Consider the following 12,803-nt stretch of genomic DNA (forward strand, 5'->3'; position numbering starts at 1 on the left):
TAATACAGTTCAGTTTCAAAATAAGTACCAGTACAAATTACCTTTCTCCAAAATTATCCCTGAACTGGGATGTTTGGTGATCGATGAAAGGGATTTTAAGAAATAGAATTCTATACGCAAATCACTCTGGCCTGATCAGAATATGCAACGACAAGAAAGCTCAAAATACAGCATGAAGAATCACTATGTAATAGGATTCCTGTAAATATGTTCCTGCACTCAGAGAAAATCAGTATAAAAGACATTTTGCTTTCCAACTTTGTTTGACATATCAAAATACTGTTGGAAAATTGACCACCTAACAAGGTGGAATTCAACAAAGACCATTTTGACAGATTCCTGTTTAAATCATCAAGATAAATTTTATAACAACAATTTGACTTTTTTGTCAGCCCAGTCATCCTGCCTGTGCTGAGGAAAGGTGAAAGGTGTCATGTGATCAGGCAAATAGCATGCATTTTCACTTTGTTTTATTTCTAGTCTGTCATCCATTGATGAGTCACAGCATTGCGACACAGACTCGTCTGTTTTATGAAGCAAGATTAAACTCAGATCCTGTAGTTCAGTGGCATAAAATGAATCCTCCATTATGCTTTGGTTTTCTTTCCTGTCTCAGGAAATAATGCTCCCTGGTTACAAATGGCCGCCAGGGTTGCAAATGGCTGCCAGTAGCAGACGGTCGTGCTCCGTTTCAGGAGGCCAGATTGTTTAGTGTCACAAATAGTTTGATAGAAAGTTTGAGTGAACATGTGAGATTATTTCCATAGCCTAGCTACCATGTTTTATCTGATCCACCTCAAAGACTCTTCAGACATCATCCACATAGAAATAATGATCAATATCTTCTCCTTAAAGATTATGGCTACTTATTTGCTGCACAGATTAAGTTCTATGACAAACTGCAAGCAATGTATTGAAAATCGGGAATGCAATCATTATGGCATCGTTGATACAAACCTAAAATATTGCCGTTCTTTTTCTTCTTTTAGCAGAGATTTCTTATGACTATGAATTTACTGGAAGAATATTATTTGATGAATTTATACAGACCCATATAGGATAACTTGAAAATAAGAGAAGAATGGATCTGTTATGTATTTTGTCCACTTGAGTATTTTTGTGGGGCCTGAGAAGATATCCTTTGTACAGTTTGGAAGTTGATTCATGTAAATAAATGTAAAAGGGTTCTGCAAATCAAACATTTTCAAGGAAAGTAAATTAATGAATTAAATGAGGTGAGAGGTCAGTGCTAGTAATTATCTTCTTCCAACAAACCAAGGCCAAAACTGACAAGCAAGGAAGGTCATCTTCAGTTAACCAAGACGAGAAAATACTGAAACAGATGGCTACAGGATTCTCATTTTTCACACTCAATTGGATTAATCCCCTTTAATAAGGGTCTGGTGCTGGGTATTAGCATTCAGACTACGCTGACCACTTGTCCAAAGTCAGCAATGCTCCCTCCTTGGGGAGGAAACAAACTGACATTGACATTGGTGACTCAATCTTCGCCAGTGCTAGAATGCCTTTAAATGACATTTCACTTGATAAATTTTGGGCTTATTTCACCATATAATGACTACTGATTTGTTTCATAAGTTTAACTCAGTTTCAAAACTTTTCTTTGATTGAAGTTTAAGTGTATCCATCAAGATTGTCTGTTGTAGTTAGGGTTAATTATCTCATGTTATTCTTGTTTGTGTAATGAGTTTGTTTTATTACCGTGTCTAATGACAGGGTGCTGACAGAAGGCTCATGCGAGGTGTAATATAAGATACATAAAAAACCTTGCCAGAAGTGCTTACTTCGAACATTGGGCTGCATCTTTAGATTACAGTGATGACATTCAAATGAAACAGATCTGACACAAAAGTCATAGAGTTTATTCAACTCTCATTGCATCTGAAAACTGTTTATGTTTTCATTCACAATTCAGAAAAACATAAGCGCAAGTTGAAGAGAAGTAATGCTTATCAAATTGGGCATCTAAACAGTCCTCTTCAGAATTACCATCAATAAGATAAATCTTAGAATGAAATATTGCCTGTTTGGGGCCTTTGTGTGATAGCTTTCATTTTTATAGTCATTAGTAATGGTCTAAAGAACCATTTTCCTGGCACCTTAGATGCTGGTCAAATATGATTGAGGAATATGGTGCCAAACTGACTGAGTTTGAGCAAGAATTTGATAAAAAAAAGAAGATGAGTGGCCTTTTCCGTGATTCTCTTGATTAGTTCACACTGTTATTTTCGGGTTCAGTGATCGTGTCAGTTTGAAAAATGCAGAATACATCTGGCTGCAGCAGACAACATTGGCGGCCATTTTGAATGGTGTCTGCTTGACATGTTTGCTGCACTGATTAATTCTGTAAAAAGACTTCCTGGAAGGACCCAACCTGCCTGACAGTAGTCGACATGGAAGTGCCTAAATGCTTTTGTTTAATGAGATCATTATTCCAAATGTTTCATCCATCTGGCATATGATTTATAGGGATCAGAGAGGGATATTCAACATAAATTTGCAATTGTACTTTTTAAAGAAATGTCAGTTTTGCTGTGTTTCTCGTAACCTTGGACCCCAAAGTTTTATCATCAGGGACAGAACTCATTCAACATAGAAAACAACTCATTTATCTTAGCGCTCTTGCAAAAATTGATAATGTAAAGGCTGACTGCAAAATATGAAAGTTTCTACTTGCCCAGAGGATGACTTTAACACATGGTTTGTCCATTCATTACAGAAGGTATTACTTTCAGCTAAAAATGGCTTGTTACTTTCTATATCTGGCCAGTGTATTCCTGTCAAAGATTTTTCCCCTCCCCATTCAAAAAGAAGATAAGTATACTACTCAAAAGAAGTTAAAGAAAACCCTATTTTTTTTCATATGACTTTAGTTCATCTGTCATGCCATAACAGATTAAATATAGTCTGATGAAAAAATAATTGTCGGGGCTGACTTCTTCTTTTTTCAACAGTTTGAAGAATATCAAATGGTCAGCCCCTTGGTAACTTCAGTAGGAAAGATACATATTATTTCTGCTATAAAACAAAGGGGTATTCCTTGTTATCTGTGATATGGGAGGACTAGAAATAGAGATAGCTCTTCTGTGAGGAAGGATGACAATTTATGTGAAAAGGTAGCCATTGTGATGTTCATTGCTAGTTAAGTGAGAAACTTGATGTGTCTAATTTGTTTCCGTTGATATCTCTGGCACTAGTTACACTGCAAGTGTTGATATTGATAACATGAACAGAGAATAAAACTAGATAAAATGCAGTTAATGACTGGTGTAATCTCCTGCTACACAGCACACATGCTTCATGAAACAGATGGATGGGGAACTATGTTCTGCTCTGTTAATGGGACATCCAGCTACAAGATTTTATGTTCTAAATTTGGAGAAGATCTTTAACACAAAGACTCTGTCTATTGCAAATTCAGATGCATGTAATATTAAATCCTGGCTTGTATAATACAATGATTTTTGGGGTCTATTATATACTACGCAAAAGAACTTTTAAGAACACTTGATACTATTGCAAGGTGTTTTCCTTGAAAAATATTCAGGCTAATATTTTTAATTAAATGTCCATCCATCCATCCATCCACCCATCAGCCATCCATCCATCCATTCATCCATCCATATTCCTTCCTTCCTTCCTTCCTTCCTTCCTTCCAATCTTTCCATCCATCCATCAATCCTTCCTTCCTTCCTTCCTTCCATCAATCCATCCATCCACCAACCCACCCATCCTTCCATCCAATCCTTCCTTCCTTCCTTCCTTCCTTCCTTCCTTCCTTCCATCCATCCATCCATCCATCAATCCTTCCTTCCTTCCTTCCATCCATCCATCCATCCATCCATCCATCCATCCATCCATCCTTCCTTCCATCCATCCATCCTTCCTTCCTTCCATCCATCTATCCACCCACTCGTCCAAGTCCTATTGTATCACAAGATGATTGGTGAAGCGTGTGGTGAAGACCATCATAAGTCTCCACGGCTGATCCTGACTCTCCTCTATAGGTCTTGGTTTATGAGTGAAGGTAGTTGTCCCTTCAAGGTAGATTGGTGAGGTATTCCAGATTAAGCGATGACTGCCAACAATCTGTGCTTGATTGAAAGGTTCTGAGGCATGGGATGTAAGCAAGAGATGTATTGTCCCGATTGTAATGATCCATGGAAAATGCTGTTTCTGTTTCTTATCATTTGGTTAATAGAACTTGGTCCACTTGTTATCTATGTCCAAAAATAGTCAAGTATTTTGACAAACTAAATTGAATTAATTTACCCTTCCTGTGAAATGTAATGGCATTTTCAAACTGTTTGAAATAAGCCCAAGACAAATAGACAGTATAAACATGCTCCCAATCAGCTAAAGCAAATAAATCTGTTTCTTCTGTTGATGTGAGGTGAAAAACATTGAAGATAAACTGTCAAAGGTTTTCACTGATAGGGGGAAAAAATTGTGAAATATTTATTCTTATCAAAAGCTGTAAATTCAGTTCCAATTAAGTAATAGGACTAACAGCCTGAAAATCACAGAGGTGTGTCACTCAGAGAAAACACGTGGAACCATGCTTTCAACAGCTGTTTATTCCATGTGTAATATGAACATAACCTGTGGCCTGAATAAAACATCAAAGATAGAACTAGCCAGGAGAGATTTTGTACCCACATTACTGCATCAGGTCTGGAGACTCATGTCTCCACTCCAGCTGAGTATATGATTGTTACAATTGTCAAAAAATATATATCAAACATCAGACACTGTCAATGGAGGCCACGTACATGCATGTTGTTATATAAGTGCAATAATCTTGAATCACTCTCACCTCAGTATATACATATATCACAGAGACAATGACTTACAAAGTTAACACATATGTTTTAACCCAATGAACATACTTTCTTGGGAGTACATTATTTTTGTTTTGTTTTTTCCTTCGAAATTTAGCTGGCCCATCCCAAACCTAAGAAAATAAATGGAGTGTAATAACATTCGTGTGATCCTCTTGTTTGTTAGAGTGTTTGTCAAGAGCTACTACTGGATACCTTTTCTATAATCTCCCTAATCTGTGAACACACATGCATGGTGTCAGTATGCAAGGGCCTCACAGCTGGTAATCCATGCACCTAGATAAGACATGTACCACATCACTCAGCTAGATCCTTTATGCCTTGGGTCACCAGCATATGATAAATATGTTATACACCAGGGTGCCGTTGTACAAAATAACCTTAGCACTACGGCTGTCCTAAGTCTATGTTAAGATATGGGAGTTATGATCACCTTGGCGCTAAGATCGCATTGTACAATGGCACCCAGACAGCCAGACAATGACACATATATGTCATTTTACTTTCATTTAGGGGTTGAAAAAATGTTTAAAATGCATCTGTTTTATGACATTCTTTTAAAATCAGACCAATATCAGACCATGAAATGATTATATGTGACAGTAGCACCTGAAGGAGCAGGACATCCACGATCTTGTACAATATCAGACATGATATGTTTCTCGTGTATGTGTTATACATCAGACATGTTCTCTGTTTCAGGGTCAGGAATTTACCAAACTGTTCCTGCTGGAATACCAGAGAGAAGACACGGGTGGCTGGCTCAGGTTCAGGAACAAGAAGGGTGTAGAGGTGAGTACATTCAGCATCAGCATTGTCACCAGGCAACATCTTAGTGATGATGAAACCTTAGTTGGCTAACCATGGGCAGAGGACATGAGCAAGTAGAATTAAACATCAGCACTGGCACCAGGACAACATCTTAGTGATAGGGGCGGTCAGGTAGCCTAGTAGTCAAAGCGTTCGCTCGTCACGCCGAAGAACCTGGTTCGATTCCCAACATAGGTACATAATGTGAAGCCCATTTCTGGTGTCCCCCACAGTAATAATGCTGGAATATTGCTAAAAGCATCGTAAAACCATACTCACTCACTCACTCACTCATACTCTTAGTGATAATTTAGACCTGGTTGTGAAACCATGGGTAGAGGACATGTGCAAGTAGAATAAAACATCAGCATTTATACAAGGACAGCATCTTATTGAAGTAGAGGACGTGTGCAAGATTATGTTCACTTCCCATATGTGACCTTGAACAATGATATTTCCGTACCGGGAAAATATACAATATATTTTGTTTGATAGAACTATATCAGATTTGGTTTTTGTATGTTGAAGCTGGGAAACATATAACAGATGAAACAGTCGTTATGGTCTGCTGATGTGGAAAGACTTGTTTATTCAGTGAGAACGTGTGTTGTTGACTTATCACGTGACACATGTATATCTCATCAGGGAGGGCAACACTGCTCATAAACCAGTGACAATTGACCAATCAAATGTCTAGCAGCTACATGGAACTGCTCAGATTGAGCTAGTCACAACATTCAGTAGTATTTATCACACACTGAATAAATATAACCTGTCATAAATGGACCCATTTAGCTACAAGTATATGGCAGACGGGTCAACATCAGTTTGCTTTTGTGCCGAGAAAAGGTCTTTCCTGTAACTGCTAGACGAAGAGCTGACATGTGTAGTGCTGTTTGTGTTGGTTGATAGGAGAGACTTGTCCTTTTGCTGTTTATAGTAAGAAACACTACTTAAGACATAAGAGGGTTATGATGTTATAATTCTGTAACATGATTCACAGTGGGAATGCCTCATATAGATAGAAACTTGCCTGTCAATACATCGTGGGAACTATAGTTTATAGGACTAGTCAATACATCTTGGGAACTATCATCAATAAGACTAGTCAATACATCTTGGGGACTATCATCAATAAGACTAGTCAATACATCTTTGGAACTTGCAGTTATATGACTAGTCAATACATCTTTGGAACTTGCATTTGTATGACTAGTCAGTACATCTAGGCAACTTGCCTTGCAAGACTAGTCAATACATCTTGGGAACTATTATCAATATGACTAGTCAATACATCTTGGGAACTTGCAGTTATATGTCTAGTCAATACATCTAGACAACTTGCCTTGTAAGACTAGTCAATACATCTTGGGAACTTGCAGTTATATGACTAGTCAATACATCTAGACAACTTGCCTTGTAAGACTAGTCAATACATCTTGGGAACTTGCAGTTATATGACTAGTCAATACATCTAGACAACTTGCCTTGTAAGACTAGTCAATACATCTTGGGAACTTGCAGTTATATGACTAGTCAATACATCTAGGCAACTTGCCTTGTAAGACTAGTCAATACATTTTGGGAACCATCATCAATTTGACTGGTCAATACATCCTTGGAACTATATCTTTTCCATTATATAATTGGGTATGTTTTAATATAATCACCGGTAGATTGGGAGAAAATGTGTGTAATTCTGGTTTAGTTTACGAGACAATACACACGGTAATCTTTATCCCTGCATATAAAATAATGCCTAGCATGACAAGAAATACATACGAAATTGTAAATCATCATGTCTACTGATGTTTAATCACCAATTTTACATTTTCATTGACAAAGTTAGTTATAGCATTGTTCATTCACTAGAAGTGATACAATGTAGTTTTTTATATATAAAAAAGGAATTTGATGAAGGTGCAACCCTTACATAAGCCGTTCCCTTTCTACAGAATTTTTTTTCTGGTCCTCAAAATTTGGCTTATCTATGGTCATATACAGTATATGACTAGTCAGTATACCTGGGAAACTTCCCTTTATTTGACTAGTCAATACATCTTGGATCTTGCATTCATATGACTAGTCAATAGGTCTTGGGATCTTTTTATGACTTCTAGCCCTCAAATGTTATATTCTATGTTGTCATGGTTAGTGGATAAAAAATTCAACCCTTCTGAAGTGCTTAGCTATTTATGTGCATTTATCATAAACATTTGATAGCATGGCATGATTAACTATTTGGCATTGAAATATTGGAGGTTTAAACCACTTGAAGGTGCCCATCCATTCTACATGGTCCCTTCTGGAAATTAAGCTGTCAAATAACAGGGAACCGAAATAGTGTTTCAATCTTACTCTGTCATCCTGTCCCTTTTCCTGATTTTATCAGTGAAAAAAATACCTTATTTGGAGCATGGCAATTTTAGGCATCTCATTGTAATCAAAAGTGTCATGGCTTGGGGATTTGTGAAATTGTTGTTAAACTACATGTATTATTGAACACGCTTTAAGTTTTGTGTTGGATATTCTTTGCACAAGGCTAGCACCTCATCAAAACTTTTTTCAGCTCTTAATTATGTATTGGCCAGTTTCCATGTTTGTCAGCCTTGAAGGATTAAATATTGGTAATCTGTCCAATGATAAGAACATTTTACCCACTTATTTATTTTTTGTTTATTTCACTCTGTGCTGACTCTTCAGCAGGGTGTCCAAATAGTCATCACAATCCTTTATTAAGAATGGACCCAGTGCGAAACAATTCCTGTTCTGAGAGAACGTATTTATGAGGACATTTTCGGAAAAAAATGCATATAATTGACGAATGACGTAGAAGGACAACTTTTTCGCAACTGGCGTTGATAACCAGACCATTAGTTTGTACCTGACAGAAAACTGTGAAATACGTTATATTGATTTTTCATTATTTCATGAAGGCAAGTCAAGGAAATGGCTTCCTTAGTAACGCGAGTGTGATCACCTTCTATTTCTCCCTCCAGGCTTGAAGAGGGTGAAAAAGCATTTTTCCGCAGATAGTGGCAACTCTCTGTGCAATCTGCGTGTATTGTTGTAATGGTTGAATTCGTAGTCTTTTAAACATTTTTATTTTAATTGATTGCATGGAAACATGAAGCCTAATTTCAGCCAACTCGTGAAGCAAGAATTTTGTATTATGGTACAGCGTTTGATGGTCCTTGTTTCCGTACATTGTTTTAGTATGAGCAGGGGCACATCATCTAAACGAAGCAAGGAGTGAGATTGATCCCTGTTTAAGGTCCAGTTAGATGATGATTGAGTGAGCTTCTTCCCAAATTCCCCAAGGGCCAACGCTGACCTGTGTTGACAGAATCGTTATTAGGAAGACAGAGCAAGATACCCTTACTCATTCTCTTGTGAATCATACCACTCGAACACTACACAAAAAAGGCAGGGAATCCTTCTCAGAAGACCGATGAATAAAATGCTTGTTCTAGTGTGTTCATCTTTACTCCAAACAGGCTTGTCAGTAAGAGCGAGTATGCTTTTATGCTGCAATATTCCAGCAATATCTCGGCGGGGGTACACCATAAATGGGCTTCACACATTGCACCCACATGGGGAATGAAACCCGGGCCTTTGATGTGATGAGTGAACACCTTAACCACAAGGCTACCCCACTACCCCTTGTCAGAAAGATGTACTGCCAAGTTTAAAAGAATAGCAAACTTTTCTTCCATATTTGAATATGGTTTTAATTTCTGTGTTGCAAAGGGAATCTGAAGGAATGCTAGGCACCTATTTCTTACTTATAAAATATGTAGTCGAAGTTGCAAATATGTGCATATTATTTCTGTGTGCTGAATTAGGCAGGTTTCTGTCAGACAAGAGAGTTGCCAGCTATTTGGTATTCAGTGCTACTTGAGGAAGGGGCAGCTTTATTGTAGACGGAGATGAATACCTGACTAGAACTCCTAATGAAGCCCTGTCTTTGTGGGCATGAATCATGGGGACCCCTAAACACTTGGAAACTTAATTAGTTCAGGGCAGCAGGAAATTAAGACAGGCAAATTCTGTTCTGACTTTGTTCATCAACTTGTGAATAATGACAGCCACTGCACCGCTCCAAGATACTGGAGTCCTTCAAAATGGCCGCCCATGGCGTCTGCTACCAGATGGGGTGACTCGCCCCAAATCATCAGAGTTTGTAATTGGTTGATGGAGCATTAGAGGTTAGATTGGACTGAGAATATTGTCACAGAGACCTGCATAGAAGCTGTGGGTTGTGGCACACCCCAGTGGACCATCTCAGTTAAAACACGGAATTGACTTGGTTGGGTTCTTGCGTTGGTGTCAGAAGCTGGATTGTTCCAAACTGACCATCCAAGCTGTCCACATGCTTAATGAGGCCGTGATTAATCACCACTGAGCCTTGCTATGGAATTACTGTCAGATTAATGTGTGTTTTATAGCTTACCAATCGCTCGTGGTTGATAAAATGTCGAAAACAATCTCTAGTTGTGGTCTTTCATTTGAGATGTTGGAAACGTCTGTTGATATGAGGATTATGGAGGTCCAAATAGCCAATGCAAACACTGTATTAAGAGTCCTTGGAGATGAATAAAAACATTGTTTAGACTTTTCTTAGCGACTATCTTGGAATGTTTTTACTATTGAGATTCATATTTCCTGTTCAAGATAAGAAATACTTTATGGTTATGAAAGATTGGCTGGCAAGCAGCCTGCTGTGACAAGCAGACATTGATTGTTCAGGAATATACATCATCCTCCTCCTGATAACGACAACAAAAAGGGAAAAGTCATTTGTTTCCAAAATGCATACGATACACTAGGGTCATTACATTGCAGCCTAAAGCTACTCTTTTGTTTTTGGCGAGGGGAGGTGAAATGGGGTTTAGCGTTGCGTCCAAGATTATTGCACTTATATAGAGTGTGTGTGTGGCTGACTGCTTGTACTCGTCCGGACTGATGCCGATTTATAGTGCTAGCCCACTGAGATTCCATGCCGCAATTTAACATGAATACCCAACTCAGACAGACACAGTGTACTGACTCTGAGCTGACCAGTCCTTGTTTTGGCACCAGACAGGGTAACAACATCTTTTAACATCTTTTGGTAAGATGCGGGTGGGGATCAAACCCCAGACCTTCCACTCTCCGGACGGACGATCTACCACTAGACCACAGAGGCGGTCCTTCTGTATTTGGATAAGACAATCATGTGGGATGTGGTACCTGTTGGTGTCGAGTGATGAGCCCATGATATAGAGTATGCAGTATTCGGGTAGTAGGGAGGGAGGGTGCATAGCGTAGGTAGCATGAATGATGTATTAGGGGTAGGGTTGTTGATTTGTTGATTGTTGTTTAGCGCCGCACTCAGCAATATTCCAGCTATGTGATGGCGGTCTGTAAATAATCAAATCTGGACTAGACAATCTAGTGATTGACATCATAAGCATTGATCCACACGAAAGGGATACAATGACGTGGATTAAACCAAGTCAGCTCGCCTGACCACCCGATCCCGTTAGTTGCCTCTTACAACAAGCATATGGTCGCCTTTTACATTAAGCTTGGGTTGCTGAAGACCTATTCTACCCCGGATCTTTACAGGTAGTTTGTATGAAGTAGATGCTGTGATGAATGATGTTGAGTGACAGGGATACCGTATTCGATATTATAAGTGTCCAGGGGTCTCTCAAAATTAGGAATAGGGGGCTCTTACTAGAATATTAGTTTGGTGAAATATCGTAAGTTGAAAGATCGTAAATTTCGTGGTTAATGCTGACAGCCTAAAATGTTTATATACAACAGATATATTTTTCCAGAATTTAATTTCCCATAATTAAGAATGCATATAACACACATATTATACATGAATAAATAAGTCTGCATTGATCAATCGGAAGGGGTGCTAATTGGGATTGTTCACTAGCCAATATATTATCAAATATCACCGTGGGCATGCACTTATTAGAGCAGGGCGCGTATTACATCGAACACGGTATTGGGTGTAGGAGGGTTTAGGTGTAGGGCATGTGTGGTGTTGGGGCTTTTCTGTACAGTAGTAGAGATGTGTGGTGTGGTGTTGGATTTTGTCAAGAAGCAGTGTGTGCAACAAACTCACATGACACTGCAGAGAAAATATTCTTTCAGAATGTGATTTGTACAAAAAATAACGTTAGAAAGAAGCACAGCTACAAGCTCTTATCATTTATGATTATAGGACTGGCTTTCCAGTGTGAGATCAAGAAGGTGTCGGGTAGTGCATCTAAATCTCACAATTTCGATAAGACAGGGACACTTTTTATCAACACTGATGATTGAATTTCACAGCTCAACTAATTGCAAGTTTATAAGACTGTCAAAACATGTCTATAAGAGCCATGTTTGTTCTGTTTGGTAACTTGAAGCTAGGTCCCTCGGAGAAAAGCAGTCAAGAATTTGATATTTCTGTGGAGAATGTCGAGAGGCTACACTGATTCAGGAAATCACTCTGCCCATGGTTTCTCAACTTCTCTGGCAGCCAGAATAGACACAAGATCAGTCAGTCGAACATTTGAGTGACTGCGCTCCTGTTTGTTCGTGCAACCACGTGGAATAAGAAGACGTACTGTATAACCCTACAACAGAAGCCATGGACGTTACAAAATGAACAACAATATGACAGCCAATATGAACATGGATAAAATTAACGGTTTGAACAGCGCCCTCCTGTGGTAGTCTCCCTATGTGTGAGTAGATCAGCTGCAAGCTTCCTTATAACATTCTTAGATATTTTGACTTGGCTGGAGAAATTGTTGGTAATGATGCGATACCTTCCCACTTCGTGGTTATACCTCCCTCGTGGTTAAAATCCTGTTTTAAGCATGGTGGCTTAGTAAGGGCTTTGAAGATATGGTTCAGAGAGAAAGAGTTCCTACCTAGTGAACCCAAGAGGTACATCTCAGGTTACCATAGGAAAATGATGGCCAAAAAATGTTTTCGTTAACACCTTCATATTTAGTCTTACAATGAGTGAGTGAGTATGGTTTTAAGCTGCTTTAGCAATGTTCCAGCAGTATAATGGCAGAGGACACCAGAAATGGGTTTTCACATAATTTTACCCATGTGGGAATCAAACGCAAGTCATCG

The 12,803-nt window shown here is 38.6% G+C and overlaps 1 protein-coding gene across 2 annotated transcripts in view; it reads left to right on the forward strand.

Annotated features, from left to right (window-relative positions):
* The window catches only part of LOC124141796 (discoidin domain-containing receptor 2-like), a 237,610-nt gene that overhangs the window by 206,378 nt on the left and 18,429 nt on the right, over positions 1-12,803 (forward strand). For both annotated transcript variants that reach the window (XM_046509913.2, XM_046509914.2), the window contains exon 5: positions 5,565-5,654. In XM_046509913.2, coding sequence (XP_046365869.1) covers positions 5,565-5,654 — 90 coding nt within the window. The remainder of the gene's footprint in view (positions 1-5,564; positions 5,655-12,803) is intronic.

This window comes from Haliotis rufescens, unplaced genomic scaffold (genome assembly GCF_023055435.1).
Source record: "Haliotis rufescens isolate VD_foot unplaced genomic scaffold, xgHalRufe1.0.p SCAF_8, whole genome shotgun sequence".
Taxonomy (NCBI): Eukaryota; Metazoa; Mollusca; class Gastropoda; order Lepetellida; family Haliotidae; genus Haliotis; species Haliotis rufescens.